Raw genomic sequence first — 21254 nt, 5'->3', positions numbered from 1 at the left:
CTCAAATTGATAACAGGTATCTCTTGTGGAAACAAAGATAATTTGTTATTGATTGTGATCTTGTCTTCTGATGTAAACTCCAGGCTTATTTTGTCTTGTAAGGCCAGTGTAGCCTTATACAATCTGAAGGAGACAGGAAAGGGGAGGAGTGAAGGAAGGGAAGAAAGCTCCCCACATACACACACGATGTGTTTTCTCTATTGTTCTGGTACCTGCTTTCTCTAGAAACTTTATAGATTCGCTTTTATAATCCACTTTGAAATGTTTGCCATTTTTAAAGCAGAAGCAATTTTTGCAGCTTTCAGGCAGAAGGTCATTTTATACAAAATGTTCATTCATGTGCAACAAAGCTTATTTCTTCTACAGGAACAAAGAAATAATGAAGCCTCCTTAAAAGCTGTGTTTCTCCAAAGAAATGATCATCTTGATAGTTGGTGATTTATATGTGCCATTTCTATTGGAATCGAAAATAAAAACATTTGTATCAATAAGGATTACTGAATATTATTAAGGTTTCAGCTATGACTCTAACTGCAGTTGCAGCATTGCAGGGTGGCAGGGAAAGGTGTGTTGGCTTTCTTCTTGTCTAACTGTGTCCATTTCTGCAGGTTTTTCATTTTGCCTTGGTTTATTACCTGATAGTCATCCAGTCATTGATGTAGCCTCTGTGTAGGTCCCGGAGCACTAGCTGTTTCCAGAATATTTCTCTTAATTGCTGTTTCCAGAACATTTTCATACCTCCAAAACTTTGTGTGAAATGTTCCTATTGGCTTGAATGTTCTTTCAGCACTTCTCTTTCTCCTGCATCCTTCCTGTTCTCCTTCAGAGCTCAGCTTAAATGTCATGTCTTCTGGGAAGCTTCCTTGGCTTCCTGACAGCATTCTTTGTCACTTGTCCCTTCTCATTGAAATAGCTATTTTCCTTGTGTGTCCCTCAACATTCTGTAAACCATCTTACGTTTTTTTCATGGATCACTGTTGGTACCCATCCGACACTTCAGGAAATATTCATCCAATTGCTCTAGCTACAAAGCAGCAAAGATTAATCTGCATTGTTACAGAGTGATAAAAAAAGCTCTATCCCAAGGACAGAGGGAAAGGAATCTCAACACCAGAAGGAATGAAAATGTAAATCTGAACAACTTAATTTCTCCAACGTAACAGTTCTTAAATGGATGATTTCTGACCCTTGGTACAAGACAAGAGTTTGAAATAAGTCTGGGAAACAAATCAATCTCATTTTGCCAGGGTTCCTGGAAACATCTTTTGATGTGCTAAGTGCCCTTAATGAGGGTAGAGATTTTTCATTTTAATCCGTGATTGATTGAGTTTGAAATCTGTGACTGTGGAGAGGACTTAGATCTCCTCTGTCTTCACTTCTGTAGACTGTCAGCACGTCAAGTTCAAGCCCTGCTGTGTAACACGCTGCTGGATAGCATTAGTCCCAGGTACACACTGATGGACAAATGGTGTAACTCTTTCTCCATCAAACTCTTGCCCTTAAGGCAAAAGCCACTGAATCTAGGGTAACAGTTTAACCATGCCGCTCTGGGTATGGTTGTGATAGTAATTACTACTATTTCTTGACTGCTGTGGCCATTTTTCTACACATTGAACTCTTGTTGATTCAAAGGAAGAGTCATGTGTTCTCTAACTCTGGTATTAATGACAATTCAATAATTAACTACAAGATAACCCTTTGTGTAGCCCAAATCCATGTTCATGATTATAGATTGGAGTTCCTCCCATTTGAGCTTAAACCTTAATTGAGAAAGAATTATGTATTCATTCCAGAAAAAAGGCAGTAAAAAGCCTGGTATGAGTATTCAGTGTGTTGTTGTAAAACATTAAATGAAAACCACTAGATGTATTAAGTGCTTTGAAATCTTTATTAAATTCCAACAGCCCATTATAACAGCATTTTATAACCCAAAGCTTTTTAGCTTTAACATAAGAAATAAAAATAACTTTTTACATTGCGATTCCATATGGTTTTTATATTTCTGTTTTGTTTTGAGGATTTTGTCCCTTCCCCCCATTTTAGGGATTTTTATTTGAAATTTTCTTTATTTGTACACAACTTGTTCATTGTGATGAAATCAGGAGTCCAGCAGTTAAGTTACTTTGGTAGTATAGTACCATTTTCCATTACCTTCCCACCTCTCACTGCGTATTTCTTTCTCTCCTTTCTCCACTTGTTAAGCCAAAATGGCCAGGAACAAAAACATAAAATACATGAGGACAAAAGAATCATTTTCTTCTTCTGATCCAGTTTTTACTTAGACATAGTGTCCGGTTTTCCCCTTCTGGCCCATGATGGAAAGTTTGACCTCTACCATGTCTTTAACGCTAGTCCTGATTTAAGTGTTGTGGGGAGGAAAGGGGACACTGTGCATTCTGTAATGTTGTGTGGATATATATAGGGTCATTGTAACAAGAAATAAGATGTGATTTTAAATGAAATGCTTTAATATCCCTGCTATTCCCCTTGGCAGCTTCGCCTTCACCAAAGCTATAAATACTATCCGTGGTCTATGGCTTCTAGCATTGTCTATTTATAAAGATGGCTCTTGTTTGTATTTATTTCACTAAAAGGCATGAGTTATATAGAAATATAAAAAGCCAGTGAAATGTGCATCAACTCATGAATTACGACCTTTTACCTTATAGGTGCTTTGTTCCAAGTCCAGGATGTATATTCCAGTGTAGTGTTATCATTTTTATTGAGTAAGGAAAAGCTTTGGCATTAAACAAGGGACAAAAGATTTGTGGACAATACTGCTGTTTTCTCTTACCTCAAAGCTCAGTTCCGAAGGCTGGAGTCTTCAAAGCCATTTTTGTTTCCAGTGTTCACGTTTAATTAAAAACCACATTCACAATTGTATAATCCCATCTGTGGACCTAAAAAAGGAATTCATATAAAAGAAAATTAACATTATTATTAAAAGTATACTGCCTTTATAACAGGTATAATAGAGTAACAGTTTTCCCCAGGCTCACTGGCAGTTTCTTATATAATAACTAAAATATTAGCAAATTTAATGGATTTTTCTTACCTGCAAATTTGTTTTAAAAACATATTTCATTGGATTTAGATGATTATAATGACATTTGCTAAGGAAAGAGATGTCAATAATAGGCTGTTACTTTCTATTAGCAAGCATCAGAAATTGAAGTTTTATGGTCTTTGTTAGATGATGAATCAATGTATTTTAATTTTATTAACTGGAGAAACTTGGCCAGGCACAGTGACTCACGGGTATAATCCCAGCACTTTGGGAGGCCCAGGTGGGCAGATCACCTGAGGTCAGGAGTTCGAGACCAGCCTAGCCAACATGGTGAAATGCCATCTCTGCTAAAAAATACAAAAATTAGCTGGGGGTGATGGCGCGTGCCTGTAATCCCAGCTACTCAGGAGGCTGAGGCAGGAGAATGGTGTGAACCTGGGAGGCGGAGCTTGCAGTGAGCCGAGATCACGCCATTGCACTCCAGCCTGGGCAACAGAGTGAGACTCCGAGACTCCGTCTCAAAAACAAAACAAAACAAAACAAAACAAAACAAACAACAGTAGAAACTTCTGTCCCCATGAATCTGTTTTCGTTTTTTTTTTTTTTCTGAGATAGGGTCTCGTTCTGTTGCCCAGGCTGGAGTGCAGTAGTGTAGTCTTGGCTCACTGCAGCCTCTGCCTCCTGGGCTCAAGTGATGCTCCCACCTGAGTTTCACCGCTAGCTGGGACTACAGGTGGGTGCCACCATGCCTGGCTAATTTTTGTATTTTTTGTAGAGATGGGGATTTGCCATGTTGCCCTGGCTGATTTTGAAGTCCTGGGCTCATGCGATCCGCCTGCCTCAGCCTCCCAAAGTGCTGGGATTACACCACACCCAGCCTGTCTTAGGTAAATCTATGGAAGATGGTTTCCTACTTAAATAACATTTCTTTTAATTTGTTTAGCTTTGTGAGAGTGCTTTCAGAGGAAAGATTACTGTCCTTTGTTCTTTCCACAAGATACATAGTTCTTGATGATGTGCCATTTTTCCTGACTGTCTTACACAACAGCTGAGCCTGTTTGGGGAGGGCATCCCCTGAGTTCACCCAGAAAATGTAGGCCTGTCTCCCTTTGGCATCAGAGGGCAGGTTGGGACAACCTGGTGGGTGCTGTGTACAGGGAGTATCCATTCGAAGAGTGCTTTTCTGGGATACCCATTTGCTTCGTAAGAAACAACCATTACGTGTAGCTGCTGGTTGATTATCATTTCTTGAATCATGTTTCCTAAAGCTTTCTAGTGAGAATGATGGAAAAAATATCTTCATGGATCAAGAAAGAAATATGTGGGGTAAATTAAGTTTTAAAAAAGGCATGCAGTGCTTGCTTCAGCAGCACATATACTAAAATGAGAGCAATCCAGAGGAGATTAGCAAGGATGACATGCAAATTCGTGAAGAGTTCCCTATTAGGAAAAAAAAAATAAAAAGGCATGCGGCAAATTTAACTTGAACATGAACATAAAAACTTGCTAGCCGGTCAAATTCTCATGTATTTACTTCACTCAGCACAGAATGCAGTGTTCTGGTTGCTCTTAGTAGTTACTTCAATATTATCAGATGCTTTCCAGTGTTACCTTCTTATATTGTTACCTACTTTGTATTGCAGTGTTCATTGTTGAAATATACTTTGTTTTGTTATATAGGAATAGGTTACATAGTTTGCATGACTGTGCAGTATACATATACATACACATACACACATATGTAAATACAATATATATGAAATACATTTCATGCATACCGTTTTGTGATGATTTCAACTTGCCTATTATTTTCATCCTGTTCTCTTTTTTGTTGGTCCTACACGACTTTATTATTATTTTTACCTTTCCAATTCTTTACTTTTTTCAGTATTATTTGTCTTGATAATTGTGTAGTTTTACTTTATCTTTTGATCATTTAAACATTTTATCAACTTTTTTTCTCTAGATTCTCAGTGTGTAGACACCATTAAAAATCTACTTTTGTGTGTTGAAATAAATAAATGCTCAAAATGCATGACTTGTTTTGATAATGTAAGTATTCAGACATGCATAATATTTATACACATTCTGTAAAGCTCAATATATAACTGATTTCATGATACATGCATAGAAATTCCAAATCTATTACAAAGATTGAGAGAATATGCTCTCAGAAACACATAGTTTTCCTTCATTTTATCTATCACTGCCTGTCACTCATCTGTCAGGATCCACAATATTTTTGCAGATTGTGCCATGTGATCCCAGAAGGCTGACAAGCTTCATTGACTAGGGTGATTCTAGGAAGATGGTGACCCAATGAACGCGTGGGGCCCACTTACCTGATCTTTGTAGATTGTTCCTCTTCTTACTTTTCTGTTTCTCATCCCTTCCATCTTATGTCTTTTTTTCTGTTAAGAATTTTATGTCTTAAAGTGACAGTATTTTAGGTAGGAATACATAAGTTTTGTTTTTTGTTTTTGAGACAGAGTCTCACTCTGTCGCCCAGGCTGGAGTGCAGTGGTGTGATCTCGGCTCACTGCAGCCTCTGCCTCCTGGGTTCAAGTGATTCTCCTGCCTCAGCCTCCTGAGTAGCTGAGACTACAGGCATGTGCCACCACGCCTGGCTAATTTTTATGTGTTTTGTAGAGATGGGTTTTTGCCATGTCGTCCAGGCTTGTCTCTAATTCCTGACCTCAGGTGATCTGCCCACCTCTGCCTCCCAAGGTGCTGGGATTACCGGTACGAACCCCACCATGCCTGGCACATAGATTTTACAAAGTTAAATAAGAATTGAGAAACCTTGGAGGTTTAATCAAGCATCAGGAGTGAGGTGAGGAATGGGATGAATGTTATTTTTATTTTATTTATTATTTATTTATTTTTTATTATTATTTATTTTGAGAACCAGTGGTTCTCAAACTTTAGTGACATCAGAACTACCTGCAGGGCTTGTTAGACCAGATTGCTGGTCCCCACCTCCAGAACTTTTGCTTCGGTTCTCAATCAGAAAAACCCAGAAAAAAAATGGGATGGGCATTTCTACAAGTTCCCAGGTGAAACTGATCCTGCCAGTGTGGGACGGCACTTTGAGAAGCACTGCTCTGGGGTCACCACTTTTTGTATTTTCAGGTGAGGAAACTGAGTCTCAGACAGAGGAAGGGTCCTGCTCCAGATTTCACACCTGTAGTGAGTTAGCATCCAGAAGAGAATGAGGACCAGGTCTCCTGGCTCTAGCTTCTGGTGTTCTCTGGGGATTGTTCTTTGACCAGTAAAGGAAAAGCCCTTCCTGACCTTCTGATCAACTGAAGATAGTGTGGGAAATCACATTTCCACCCTTCCCAAATTCCTGTCTGTGGGCAGCGCTGTCTCTCGCTCGCCTGTCTCTTCCTTTGTGTGTCCTGTGGAGAAAGTGGGCTTTGGTGCTCTATACTGCTGCTTAAAGTTACCCGAATATATTTCAGCCTCTTCACTTCCGTATCCAATTTAATAATTATTCATGGGACATTTGTCTGTCAATTTGTGACCATTTAGAGATTAATATTAATGCCATCGTTTTTCACACGTGGCCTATTAAACTCAGGCCTACATTATGTCAAGAGAAAGCAAGTTAGAGACAGCATAGGATACAAGAGTGACCATGGGAAGATAGAAATGGTCAAATTTTTGCTTGGATCTAAGATTTTCCTTTTACTTTGTTGTAATTTCAGTGAAATATTATTTCACCACATGAGTTTTGTGCAATATCCACTAGCCTGTATTTTCAAGGTGGGAAATATCTTCTTGTTGGCAAATTCAAATTAAAGTAAAAATGATTTTGATTGTTGAGTAATTATCTAAATGAAGGCATCATGAAATGGGTTTCATAAGACTATTAATGTGTTGAACTTCGCTGGCTGAGAAGAATAACAAGAATTGTGTTCTTGTGGGTGCTGAGTATTCGTTTAATTTAAGTGATTGCTTTTTTGAGTTGCAGATTGTCACAGTGGCATTGATGGACCATAAAATGCACATAACTGTCACCTGATAATTACATATTAGAACTGGGTACAGAAAGAATTGACCTTGAACGTTTGAGGGAATTAAAATAAGTACTCTTTTCCAAATGTTGGGGAAGAAAGCTAACCCACTTAAAGTTAGACTCAATTCAAGGCAATAAATCTTGACTAAGGGCCTTCTGTACCTAAGAATGCACTATTCTAGGTGGGTTTTGGATCTGCATTGGGCCTTAAGGGCCAGTATCTGAATTGTTATGTAAATGGATGCAGAATACGTGTGCATTTATAAATGTGTACATAACAATAAATATTTATTGGAAGAATTATTGATTGAATGATGAAGGCAGAAACCAAATGTTGACACTGATGTGATTATTTTCAGTTTCATGGGAGCAAAGGCATCAGGTCACAATGTATGAACCATGATATAATCTGTCACTTTTGGTCAATGGAGAGATGGGGTTCAGGCCACAATTCTGATCCTTAATGCTATCTTCTGTTTTTTTTTTTTTTTTTTTTTTTTTTTTTTTAGCGTCTGGTGGAGGCTGCAGAAGAAGCACACCTGAAACATGAATTTGATGCAGACTTACAGGTAACTGATTATAGTTTGAGTTCAATTGTTTTGTGTGTTTCATGCGAAAGGAGAAGTACCAGGTATACCAGGGACACTGATTTTTCAGTGATTGGGAGGGAAAGGCTTTTGTGAGGATGGTGTAGAGTTCAGTAAATGTGCCTATCTTTGACAGGATTCTTAAGCAATTGTCAACCACTTTCTAACAATGACAATTATAATGGGTGATGCCAAACACTCACATGTGTGTGATCAGATTTCAATAAACTGTTCCCCAATTTAGGGGGAGTTAACTTGGTCAACTGACAATAATCACCAGATTTCTCAATGGTAAATTGATAAGATAGCAGAATATATCCAAACCCCACTTGGCTGGCTGCATTTTGGAATGCAAGTGACTGAAAGCAATACTGTGATGGATCTATCCTTGAATTGATTGGTAATAAAATTTAGAAATTAAATCATTCACTGATTTGAGATTCAAACATCCATCTCATTAATTTCTTGCAGTAGATCTTGCACCTGATCATGACATAACTATGTCTGATTGAGAAGGATTTTGATGTTGATGTGCATAGAAAACATAGTAAAGGGCAACAAGTGAATTAAATAATACTTGGAGGTTCCAGCTGGGTGTGGTGGCTCACGCCTGTAATCCCACCACTTTGGGAGGCTGAGGCAGGTGGATTGCTTGAGGCCAGGAGTTTGAGACCAGCCTGGCCAACATGGTGAAATGCCATCTCTACTAAAAATACAAAAATTAGCTGGGCATGGTGGTGGACGCCTGTAATCCCAGCTACTTGGGAGACTGAGGCAGGAGAATTGCTTGAACCTGGGCAGCAGACATTGCAGTGAGCTGAGATGGAGCCACTGCACTCCAGCCTGGGTGACAAGAGTGAGAGTCTGTCTCCAATAAATAAAGAAACAAATAAGTAAGTAAGTAAAACTTGGAGATTCCTTTGGGTCTCCCTGAATGAACTTTTATCTAAATTGGCACTTTGAGTTTTGTGACCTTTCCTCACCACTAGAAAAACAGAAGGAGCGAATCTTAAAGTTTGAACTTTGCTAGACGTATTTCTTTTAATGGCATGTGGTCACAGTTAGGAAATAGTGTTTACTTTCCTATGTTTCCATTTATATGGGAAATATAAAGGCAGACATAAATCATTAAGCACAAAAGAGATGGCAATACCAAAGCCGGCCGCCGGCTGCATGTCTCTCTTGAAGATGTGTCCTTATCATCACCCTCATCTGTGTCTTTTGCTTTGTGAATAAAACAATGCATATTCGAGTGAGGTGATCAAGGGAAAGTTTAATTAAGGAAATATTTTCAAAGGTGTAGTCAGGGTTAAGTGAAACCAACATACAATGGTATTCAAATAAACCAACAGGCAGTGGTGGCATACCCCAGAGCTAGCCGTACTTCTGGCCTGACGAGAGGAAAACTGGGGTTTCCAGAACTCAGGGAAGATGGCTACATGGAAAAATGATTTGATAGAGGAGTATGGCCACCCATGGTGAGCTGGAAAGGGTGAAATTTGGGATAATGATACCCCAGTACTCTCTTGCTTTCTTATTTCTTGCCAGTACTCACTGTTGGCTGAATCCAGCTGTTGGTATGGTTGATGTAGTTCAGTTCAGAGATTGAGCTGGGTGAGGAAGGTTGAAGATGGTTCTGGAGGGGCAAACAAAAAACATCAAGTCCATCATCCACAGTCTTTTTAGGCATAATACCCAGCATTTGAAACAAATAGAGCCAGAGGTATAGCTAAGCATAAGAGGGAAATGAGGAGAAGCTCTGGGGATGGTTGGAACCATTGGGAGAGGAGTGGGCAGCTGGCCCAGCTCTTTGAGCAGAGCTGCTGAGAAGGGACAGAAGATAGTGAGAAGAACCTTGAATATAGCAAGAAGTACCTCACCTTCCTAAAGCCATACTCACTTCTCACACGATTGCTCCACAAAGATCTAGGGGCCATTTACTGGCCACATTTGTGTTCACTGAGCCTGATTTTCAGAGAGTTTAGACTTGTAGAGTGGGCCAGAAGGGATTTAATGGCAGCATCAGAAAGCACTTTGGCAGGTATGAAGATTATAAGGACCTCTTGAGTGCATTGCCCCGAGAAACTGTCTCACTTTTCTCAGAAGTTCCTGAAGGCTTTTCAGGAATATTCTGATTTTAAGTGACAGAAACTCAACTCATATCAACTTAGCGTGTAATAATGAATAAAATAAGAATCCATGAGTCTACCTGATAATAAATAAACAGATAGATAGATTAAAAACTAGACAAATGGGCCAGGCTGGTGGCTTCCACCTGTAATCCCAGCACTTTGGTAGGCCAAGGCGGGCAGATCAGGACTTTGAGACCAGCCTGGCCAACATGGTGAAACCCTGTCTCTGCTAAAAATACAAAAATTAGCCAGGCATGGTGGCAGGCGCCTGTAATCCCAGCTACTCAGGAGGCTGAGACAGGAGAATTGCTTGAAGCCGGGAGGTGGATGTTGGAGTGAGCCGAGATCACGCCAGTGCACTCCAGCCTGGGCTACAGAGAGCAAAACTCCATCTTAAGAAAAAAATAGACAAATGAGGAGGAACGTCTTAAAAGGCAACTAATGCATATAGAAGAAATGATTGAGTTAGAAAATTGTGGTAATTAACTGAGGCAAGAATCTTAAGTGGATGCTAAAACTAGTTGGCAAAATTTTGGTGAAGAACAGGACACTTCGGTCTCAAACTATTTGCCCACAAGTTACTCATCAATTACAAAGGGAAAAATAGCAATTTTATTGTGGAGAAACCTGATAGACACCACCTTAAATAAGTAATCGAAGTTAATGTCACCAATAATGAGACAAAGTGACATCAAGTGCCTCCAGATGTGATGACCCAGAAAAATATAACACACTTATGTACAATTCTTGCCCCAAATGTATAGCCTGACTGTAATCATGATGAAACATCAGACAAATCTAGATGGAGGAACATTCTACAAAGTAACTGGCTGGACTCATCTTCAAAAATGCCAAGATCAAGAAGGAGAAAGAAATGTTGAGGATTTGCTCTTAATTCAAAGAGGACACATAACTACTACATGTAATGTGTGATCCTGAACTAGAAAACAAAGTTTTAACATGGAGGGTTCATTAGAAAACAATGATGTATTAATGTTGGATTGTTGGATTTTCATCCCTGTACTGTAATTATGTTAAGGAATGTCCTCATTCTTTGATTTTTTTTCTGGCTTCATTGGTTCAACAGGAAGGAGTGAGGGTGTAGGAGAGAGTGAGAAACATTCGAAGTGATGACTGTTTTGTAAAATCTGTTATTTATGGCTCATGTGGTCAGTTTTACTGAGAGATAAGGGTTGGTGGGATGGGGCATGGGAAGGGATGATGTGGTTGACTTTTGGGGATTACTTATCCTTCAGTCGATGAAAAATGTTTTGTGGTTTTAGTTCAGCTAACACAGAGACATTCTTTTTTTGTCCATCTGAAGCTATTGTTATTTTCCAAGAGTGTTCTGATTTCCTGTTACGGCAGTTTTACAGTAAAATTCTGGTGTAGCACAAGTGATTCCCTCTGTCAAAGGGGGTGCTGTGATTGTGAAGGCAGCATTGGCATCTCTCTTGAAAAAATGAGGCACCAAGAAAATAAGTCTCTAGTTTTTGTTCTCTTGGGAACAAGGAAAGGGAGCTAAAGTTTTCCTCCCCAGTCACCTGTTCTGTACATGTACAACAAAAGCATCCGAGGGTACCATTGTGGTCTGAACAGAAGAGTAGATGTTGAAATCCTCTGTTGATATGACAGTGCCATTCACACTGGTGCTCCGACCTCAGTGAACTCTTCTATGGGTCAAAGTAAACCACATGCACTTTGGTGGAGACCTGTGAAAGACAGACCTTTGATAAAGTAGATGTGCATGGAAGAATTTGTCTTGGCTTAGATGAAGGTTTTGAAGCTACTGAAGCTTCTCTGCTATTAAGTGCACATCTGTTAACAGCGTGGGTGTCAGCCCCGTTGCCATTACTGAGGTAGCAGGTCTGTGTACTGGCTCTGAATTTATTACTATCATGGTCCATTAGAGCTGATCAATTGTTAATCAGGGTTCTGCTGACCTCTCAGTAACCCCTGGCAGATGATTGTTTTTATCAAAAAAATCTCAGACTGCCATCTGCTCACTGTGAAATAATGCTGAGAAGGAACCTACCCTGTTAGCTCAGGAGGAGTACGAGCTGGAAGTCTGTTTTCATACAGGAAGAAAAAAAGAGATTTTGCAAAATTTCCTAACCTGTGTAGTTTTAACTCACATTTTTCTTAGCTTCCTTCTTCCCAAAACAGAAAAGAGATGAGGGATCTGCCCCTTCTCTCACTTTAGACTAGAGACGTTGCATCATTGCAACATTCATGTGCTTCAAAGTGAAGAATTTGCTTTTCATTGGTAAAATAATCAGAAGTTACAAAAAGTTATACCTCCTTTATTATCACGATTTTATTTTCCATTTAAATTTCCCCTTGCAGTCTCTTCAGAGGTTTAACTTTTCCCCCATGACCTTATGGCTTTGACATCTACAGCCCCGTCTGTAAAGTCCTTAATACGGCATTAGATTGTTACTTCTTAACAAAAACTGTGTTGGGGCAGAGGCAAAATGTAGCTTCTGAAGGATAGGATGTGTGAACAAATCAAAATGCAGACTCCTCCATAGAAAACAGATGTGCTTGGCCTTCATTGGCGGGGTAGCTTGCTTGCTTGCTTTTTTTTTTTTTTTTTTTTTGAGACAGAGTCTTAATCTGTCACCCAGACTGGACTGGAGTGCAGTGGTGCGATCTCAGCTCACTACAACCTCCACCTCCCAGCTTCAGGTGATTCTCGTGCCTCAGCCTCCTGAGTAGCTGGAATTACAGGTGTGCACCATGACACCCAGCTACTTCTTGTATTTTTTGTGGATGTTGGCCAGGCTGGTCTCGAACTCCTGGGCTCAAGTGACCTGCCTGCCTTGGCCTCCCAAAGTGCTGGGATTACAGGTATGAGCCACCGTGCCCAGCCTGGCAGGGTAACTTTCTTGTGGACACTGGTGCCAGTTCTGCTGTCTGGTCCCTCTTTCTGGTGGCCTGTGGGTTCTAGATTGGCCTTCTGTTGGTGTAGTTCTTTATTCTCTGATATCTTCATTGGGTCAATTTTCAGTCATAATTGATAACAGAGGCCTTGTTATAACAGCATCTCTTTCCTTTTTTACTTTATGCTGTGAATTAACATAGGCTTTTATTGAAAGATTGGTAGTTCCAATGAGAACAGAGTTTAAAAAAAATACCTTTTGTCTCAGTTATTACATGTGATTATTTTGGTCTCACCCTTATTATTTTGATGGCAACACCCAATTCCAGGTGGAGGAGCAGGAGACCCTAGCTTTGAATACCCAGCCATTGATGAATTTCCAGAAAATTAAATCTATATATGTTCTAGTATAATTCAGAATGCCTTCCCCCTCGTACATACTCTTTCTGTTTGAGTTTTTCCACTGGCAGTAAAGAAGAAAAAAAAAGTCCTTTTGACAGTTTACTAAAAACCTGCTTATCTTTGAACCACAAACATATTTTCTTTGAAAGCTGTCTCAAATAAGTGCCAATTGCACAGAGCGGGTGCACAGAGAGAAAAAAATATATGGTTTTGAATTGTGTATCCTGCAGAAGCTTTTTCTATTACAAAGTTTTCTATAATAGTTTTTCTTTGTTGTTTTGTAAGTAATAGGGAAAAAGAAAAGTGTGGTGACATTCAGGGGGATAACAAGTATAGGAAGGGAAAGGAGCTGGCAGCATGCTTCCTCCTGGTCCTCACCAAGCTGGAAGAGCCTACCTTGCAAATGTAGTGGCCTGATTTCAAAGTTGGGGTGGGGGCTTTGGAGTTGAGGTGGTATAAAGACTGCTTGTGGGAAACCTCTGAGATAAGATGACTTCTGATACTTCCTAGAGCAGCTTACTCTACCTCCTTACCTGTTAAAATGGGAGCTTTGTGTTGAAGGAAACCCAGGAAAGGAGAGAAAGGGCAGCTCAGGAGCCCCAGCACTCAATGTAGAACTTCTTTCACCATCCACTAGGAAAAGAAAGCCTTTCTAGGAAAAAGGATTAGCAAGGACAATGAGAGAGTGATGTCAACAAGATGACTGGCTAGAAGCGCTTAATGCTTGTCCTCTGCTGCCCTGCAAAGACAGCCACAACAATGAATAAACTGCTCGATTTTGATGAAAATAACTAAACAGGGCTGAAGTGCATCAAAGGAGTAACAGGCACCCTTTAGACCACAGAAACCTGGATGGACACATAGAGAAGGGAAGTGCCTCGCTTCTGCTACCCAATCCCCAAGGTAGGATCAGTTCAAAACCAAGGAGTTGCTTCTCTCTGTGGGAAAAAAGTGAGCAAGAAGACTCCCGGAAGCACACATCATCGATGTGGACACTTGTAGTGCTCTCTACTGGGGACTCCTGCCGAGGGGCTCAGGTCAGCTGAGGGAGCTGGTTGGTGTCCACCCGGCTGCACTTTCTCCAGAGAAGCAGCTGACACTGTGTCCTGTGCCCTGTGACCCATATGGGTACTGCACTGCACCATCTTTGAACCTGAACCACTGCTGGAGTGTGTCTGGCTCTGGTGCAGTTAGCCACAGCACCCTTTCATCCCTGAGGCTTTGTTGCCACTGAACCACCATTACCTGCTGGCTCACCATCCCTAAGCTGAGCTGCTGCTACACCCTACCCCAGGGGCCAAGCTGGTGTGGAGCTGCTCTACCTGCCCCTCCCAGTCACTATTGTATTTCGCCCCTCAGAGCCTAAGCTGAAGCAGCACCCTGCATCCTGGGGAATCGGTGCCTTGTCTGCCCAGAGCAGTAAGGCTCTCTGTGCCTGAGCTAAAGAGGTACATCAGCTTCTGGGGAAATGGAGCCTTAGCCAGACTGAGCAGCTGCACATCCCTGGGCTGAACTGACATGGTATCCCACATCCCAGGGAAACAGGGTGTTGGTTGAGCTGGGACACCTTGCCCTGCTGGTTGAAGAACTGTAATACCCTGCTTCCCTAGAACTGGACTAGCCTTGCAGGGTATGAGACACCCCTCTTCTTGGGAAGTGTAGTCATCACTGTGCTGTTCCCTGCCTTCCAGGATGCAAGCAGCAGCCAGGCTTTGCCATTTTGGGTACCTTGTTGCTGCTGCATGTGTCCATACAGGGTCTGGGATGCTTCTGTCTCTCACCATATGGCGGTCTAGAGTTACCACTATGAGGTAGGCACCTCATTCACTGGGGCCTGAATTGCCACTGTGGCTGTTGGCACTGGTTCCCAAATTGCAGCTTTACCTTGCTCTCTGGGCTCAAATCGTCAAAGCACCCCTTCTTCCTCAGGGAAAGGCCAGTTCTGTGTCCTGTCCCCCGGGGTCAGAGTCACAACTACAACCCAGCTCCCGGGGCCTGCCTCAGCTGCTTGGTTGTGCCTCAGAATCACAGATCCTGGTGTGTAGGCAATCTGCCTCCAACCCTGCCTTGGAGAATGAACCTTCATCTCAGAACCCAGGTGCCAGAACAAGCTCATGAAACCCTGAACCCAGGACTCCTGCTCCATGGATATTCTGAGAACCTGTACCCTGGAACTCAGTACTGCTGCAGCTGCTTGAGGGCTATGTCAGACCTGACATCAAGAGAGATCTCATCTAAGACTCACTGTTGTATGGAAGGAAAGAACAGAAGGACATCAAAAGCCCTTGTCACCAAGGACCCTGACAACCTTTGCTACCACCACCACTGCCCCAAACTCCTACATCCTAGTCTACTCGGACACCCACAGTCATTGCTGACATTAATCACAGCTGAAGAAGATTCACAGAGGATTTATGACTGCTTCTACTAGGAACTTAGAGTCACCATGCCCTACCCAATTGGCACAGTAAGACCCATCTGCAAGTGAAAATCTTTCCCTATAAAAGCCACTCTGTAAAGTTTGGAAGAGGTGATTGTTTCACCAGATGTGCAGACATCAATGCAAGGACACAAGAAACATGAAAAAGCAAGGAAACAGGACATTGCCCAATTAACACAATAATTCTCTAGGGCCGGACGCGGTGGCTCAAGCCTGTAATCCCAGCACTTTGGGAGGCCGAGACGGGCGGATCACGAGGTCAGGAGATCGAGACCATCCTGGCTAACACGGTGAAACCCCGTCTCTACTAAAAATACAAAAAAACTAGCCGGGTGAGGTGGCGGGCGCCTGTAGTCCCAGCTACTCGGGAGGCTGAGGCAGGAGAATGGCATAAACCTGGGAGACAGAGCTTGCAGTGAGCTGAGATCCGGCCACTGTACTCCAGCCTGGGTGACAGAGCGAGACTCCGTCTCAAAAAAAAAAAAAAAAAATTCTCTAGTAACTTACTCCAAGAAAAGAAAATTTATGAATTTTCTAAAAAGGAATTCAAAATAATGATTGTGAGGAAACTCTGTGAGATTTGAGATAAGATAGATAGGCAATTCAGTGAAATCAGAAAAAAATTCATGATCTGAATGATAACCTCAACAGAGATAAATATCATTAAAAAGAACCAAATAAAGGTGAAAGATTTATTCGATCTGAAGAGAAACATGGATGTAGCTGGAAACCATCATTCTCAGTAAACTATCGCAAGAACAGAAAACCAAACACCACATGTTCTCACTCATAGGTGGGAATTAAACAATGAGATCACTTGGACACAGTAAGGGGAACATCACACACCGGGGCCTATTGTGGGGAGCGGGGAGGGGGGAAGGATAGCATTAGGAGATATACCTAATGTAAATGACGAGTTAATGGGTACAGCACACCAACATGGCACATGTTGGGTACAGCACACCAACATGGCACATGTATACATATGTAACAAACCTGCATGTTGTGCACATGTACCCTAGAACTTAAGGTATAATAATAAAAAAAATAAATAAAATAGAAGAATGTTACTTAGCATTATTATTAATAAAGTATTATTCTCTTCTTAATAATTTTCTTATAGACAAACCACACCAATAGAACTAAAGAAGATACGTTCTTTCACCCGCATACTTGTTCATTCAATGTACATTTGTTCCAAATAATCTTTAAAAAAAAAGTTCTCACACATCTTTGGATATGTAAAAAGTAGGGAAAGTAATTGAAAAAAAAAAAAAAAGAACCAAATAAAAATCTTGGAGTTGAAGAATTCAGTGAATGAAATAAAAACTATAATAGAAAACTTCAATGGCAGACTAGATCAAGCAGAAGAAAATCTCTGAACTTGATGATAGGTCTTTTTAAATTACCTAGTCAGAGGGAAAAAAAAGAAAAATAAACGAAGGAGTGAAGTCTGCAGAACTTATGAAATGCCATCAAGTGAACAAAGATTCATATTAGGAGAGTTGCAGAAGGATAAGGGACAAAGGTAGGAAGAGAAAGCTTATGAAATAATGAAATAATTGCAGAAAACTTCCAGATTCTTGGAAGAGATTTGGACATCCAGATCTGTGAAACTCAAAAGTCCCCAAACAGATTCAACCCAAAGTCATTCTCTCTGAGGTACATTATAATTAAACTATCAAAAGTCAATGACAAAGAGAGAATTTAAAAAGAACAAGAGAAAAGTGTCAAGTCACATATAAGGGAAATCATCATTAGAATGTCAGTGAATTTCTTAAGAGAAACGTTACAAGCCAGGAGAGAATGGGATGAAAATTTTAAACTGCCGAAAGGAAAAAGAACATCAGCCAAGAATACTATACCCATTAAAGCTGTCCTTCAGGAATAAAGGAGAAACAAAAGTCTTTTCTAGGCCAGCAAAAGTTGAGAGAATTTATCACCACTAAACCTACCTAACAAGAAATACTTAAGAGAGTTCTTTGAGTAGAAACAAAAGGTTGTGAATTACTAATATAACAACATATGAAAGTACAAAATTCAGTGGTAAAGGTCAAGCCCATAATACTTCATTATTGATATGATACTCTGTAAATCATGTATATCTTTAGTATAAAGGTCAAAAGTCAAAACAGTCAAAAATAATGATAGCTACCATTAATTAAGAAATACTTAATATAAAAAGATGTAAATTGTTACATCAAAAATATAAATTGTTGGGAGAGGGCAAAAGTCAAGAGTTTTTATATGAGAATGAAATTAAGTTGTTATCAGCATAAAATATCCTATTATAGCTGTATGATGTTTTGCATAAACCTTATGGTAACTACAAAGCAAAACCTATAGCATGTATACCAATGATAAAGAGAAAAGAATAAAAATTTAGCACTACAGAAACTTACCAGATTACAAAGATAGAAAACAAGAGAGGGAGAAGGGAACAAAGGATTTATGAAACAACCAGAATACAATTAATAAAATGGCAATAATAATTCCTTACCTGTCAATAATTATAATGAATATAAATGGATTAAATTATCCAATCAAAAGACATAGACTGGTTAAATTGATTAAAAAAATAAGGTCTAACTATATGCTACCCACAAGAGACCCATTTTAGCCTTAAGGACACACATAGGCTGAAAGTAAAGGAATGGAAGAAGATATTCCATGCAAATGGTAACCAAAAAAAGAGCAGGGGTGGCTATACTTATACTGATAAAATAGATTTTAAGTATGAAACTGTCACAAAAGACAAACAAGGTCACTAATGATAAAGGGCTCAATTAATCAAGAGGACATAACATCTGTAAATATATATGCACCCAATCTGAGACCACCTAAGACAAATATTAATTGACATTAAGGGAGAAATAGATAGCAATACACTAATAGTAAGGAACTTTAATATCCCACTTTCACAGATCAAACAGATGAAAATTAATAAGGAAATACTGTAATTGAACTGCACTTGAGAAAAAAATGGACCTAACAAATATATACAGAACTTTCCATCCAATAACAGCAGAATATACATTCTTCTCCAGTGCACATGGAACATTCTCCAGGACAGACCATATGGTAAGCCACAAAATAAGTCTTAACAAACTTAAGAAGATTGGAATCATGTCAAATATTGTTTATGACCACAATTATATGACACTACGAATCAACAACAGGAATATTTTTGGAAAAGTCAATAATATGTGGAAATTAAACAACATGCTCCTGAACAACCCAGTGGGTCAAAGAAGAAATCGAAAGGGAAATTTAACAATATCTTGGCCAGGCACAGTGGCTCACACCTATAATCCCAGCACTTTGGGAGATGGAGGTGGACAGATCACTTGAGGAGTTGGCAGCCAGCGTGGGCAATAAGTGAGACTATATCTGCAGAAAATAAAACATATTAGCTGAGCTTGGTGGCGCGCGCCTGTAGTTCCAGCTAATCAGAAGGCTGAGGTGGAAGGGTGGCTTAAGCCTGGGAGGCAGAGGTTTCAGTGAGCCAAGATTGTGCCACTGGACTCCAGCCTGGGTGATAGAGCCAGACCCTATCTCAAACACACACACACACACGCAGACACACACACACACACACACACACACACACAATAAAATAAAATAAATAAATAAAAATATCTTGAGATGAAAGATAGTGAAGACATAACATACCAAAACCTATGATGCAACAAAAGTGGTTCTGGGAGGGAAGTTCATGACTGTAAATGCCTACATTAAAAAATAAGAAATAGTTCATATGATAATAAGAAAGATTTCAAATAAGTAGCCTTCCACCTCAGATAAGTAGCCCAACATTACACCTCAAGGAACTAGAAAAAGAAGAACAAGTTAAACCCAAAGTTAACAGAAGGAAGGAAATAATAAAAATCAGAACAGAAATAAATCAAATGGGGATAGAAAAACCATAGAAAAAATTAACTGAGTTTTTTTTTTGAAAACATAAACAAAATTAACAAACTCTTAGACTAAGAAAAAAAGAGAAGACTCAAATATATGAAATCAGAACTGAAAGTGGAGACATTATAACAGAAACCTCAGAAATAAAAAGCTTCATAAGGAGCTATTGTGAACAATTATATGCCAAGAAATTTGATAACCTAGAGGAAATGGATAAATTCTTTGTAAAACCAAGGTTTTGCCAAGGTTGAATCAGGAAGAAATAGAAAGTCCGCACAGAGCAATAACAAAGAGATTGAAGTAGTATTTAAAAACCTCCTAAAAAAAAAAGCCCAGGACCAGATGGCTTTACAGCTGAATTAAACTACATTTTCAAAGAAGAATTACTACCAAAACTTCTTAAACTCATCCAAAAAATAGAGCTGGAGGGAATACTTCCTAACATGTTTTCTGAAGCCAGCATCACCTTGGTACCTAAACCAAAGACACCACAGTAAAGAAAACTACAGGTCAGTATCAGTATCTCTGATGAATATTGATGTAAAAATCATCAATAATATTTTAGCAACTCAAATTCAGCAACAAATCAAGAAGATTATGATCACAATGAAGTGAGCTATATCCCTGGCCATGCAAGACTAGTTTAGCATATGCAAATTAACCAATGTGATACTTGCATTAACATACAAAACCACACGATCATATAAACTGATGCAGAAAAAGCTTTCAGCAAAGTTCAACATCCTTTCTTGATGAAAACTCTTAACGGTTTAGGTATAGATGGAAGGTTTCTCAGCATAATAAAGTTCAGTTATGAAAAACCCACAGCTAGCATCATAATCAATGAGGAGAAACTGAAAGCGTTTCTTTTAAGATCTGCTGTAGAGTAAGAATGCCCACACTTGCCATTTCTATTCAACGTAGTACTGGAAGTATTAGCAAGAGCAATCAGACAAAAAAGAAATAAAAAGCATTCAAGTTGGAACAAAATAAGTAAAATTATCACTAATTACAGACGACATGATCCTTTATGTAGAAAACCCCAAAGACTCCACCAAAAAGCTGTTAGATCTCAATAAAGTCGCAAGATGTAAAATAAAGATACAAAAATCTCTTGTATTTCTATACACAAATAACAACCTAGATGAAAAATTCAAGAAAAAATTTCATTTCTAATAGCATCAAAAATAAAACCAGATGAAATACTTAAGAATAAATTTTACCAAGGAAGTAAAAGACATACACTGAAAACTATAAAACATTGATGAAAGAAATTGAAGAGTACACTGAAAACTATAAAATGTTAATGAAAGAAATTGAAGAGGACACAAATAGATATTTCATGCTCATGAATTGTAAGAATTAATATTGTTAAAATGTCTATACTAAGTCAATATGTATAGATCCAATGCAATCCCTATCAAAATCCCAATGGCAATCTTCACAGAAATGTAAAAAAAAAAAAAAAAAAAACAACCTAAAATTTATGTGGAACCACATTAAACCCTGAATAGCCAAAGTACTACTCAGTAAAAAAACAAAACAAAACAAAAAACAAACAAACAAAAAAACAGTTGGAGGCATCACATTTCCTGATTTAAAATTATATTATGAAGCTATAATAATCAAAACAACATGGTCCTGGAAAAAAGCAGACACATAGACTTGTGGAATAGGATAGAGAGCCCAGAAATAAATCCAAACATAGGTGGTCAACTAGTTTTTGAGAAGGGCAACAAAAATACACAATGGGGAAAAGAATAGTCTCTTTAATAAATGGTGCTGGGAAAACTGGATTTCCATGTGCAAAAGAATGAAATTGGACCCTTATATACAAAAATCAACTCAAAATGGATAAAAGACCTA

At 39.3% G+C, this 21254-nt stretch overlaps 1 protein-coding gene across 2 annotated transcripts in view; it reads left to right on the top strand.

Annotated features, from left to right (window-relative positions):
- Window positions 1–21254, top strand: part of CACNA2D3 (calcium voltage-gated channel auxiliary subunit alpha2delta 3) — a 930450-nt gene that overhangs the window by 256723 nt on the left and 652473 nt on the right. For both annotated transcript variants that reach the window (XM_025377234.1, XM_025377233.1), the window contains exon 4: window positions 7538–7597. In XM_025377234.1, coding sequence (XP_025233019.1) covers window positions 7538–7597 — 60 coding nt within the window. The remainder of the gene's footprint in view (window positions 1–7537; window positions 7598–21254) is intronic.

This window comes from Theropithecus gelada, chromosome 2 (genome assembly GCF_003255815.1).
Source record: "Theropithecus gelada isolate Dixy chromosome 2, Tgel_1.0, whole genome shotgun sequence".
NCBI classification, from domain to species: Eukaryota; Metazoa; Chordata; class Mammalia; order Primates; family Cercopithecidae; genus Theropithecus; species Theropithecus gelada.
The sequence above is the reverse complement of the archived record's forward strand: the minus strand, read 5'-3'. Positions and strand labels throughout refer to the sequence as shown.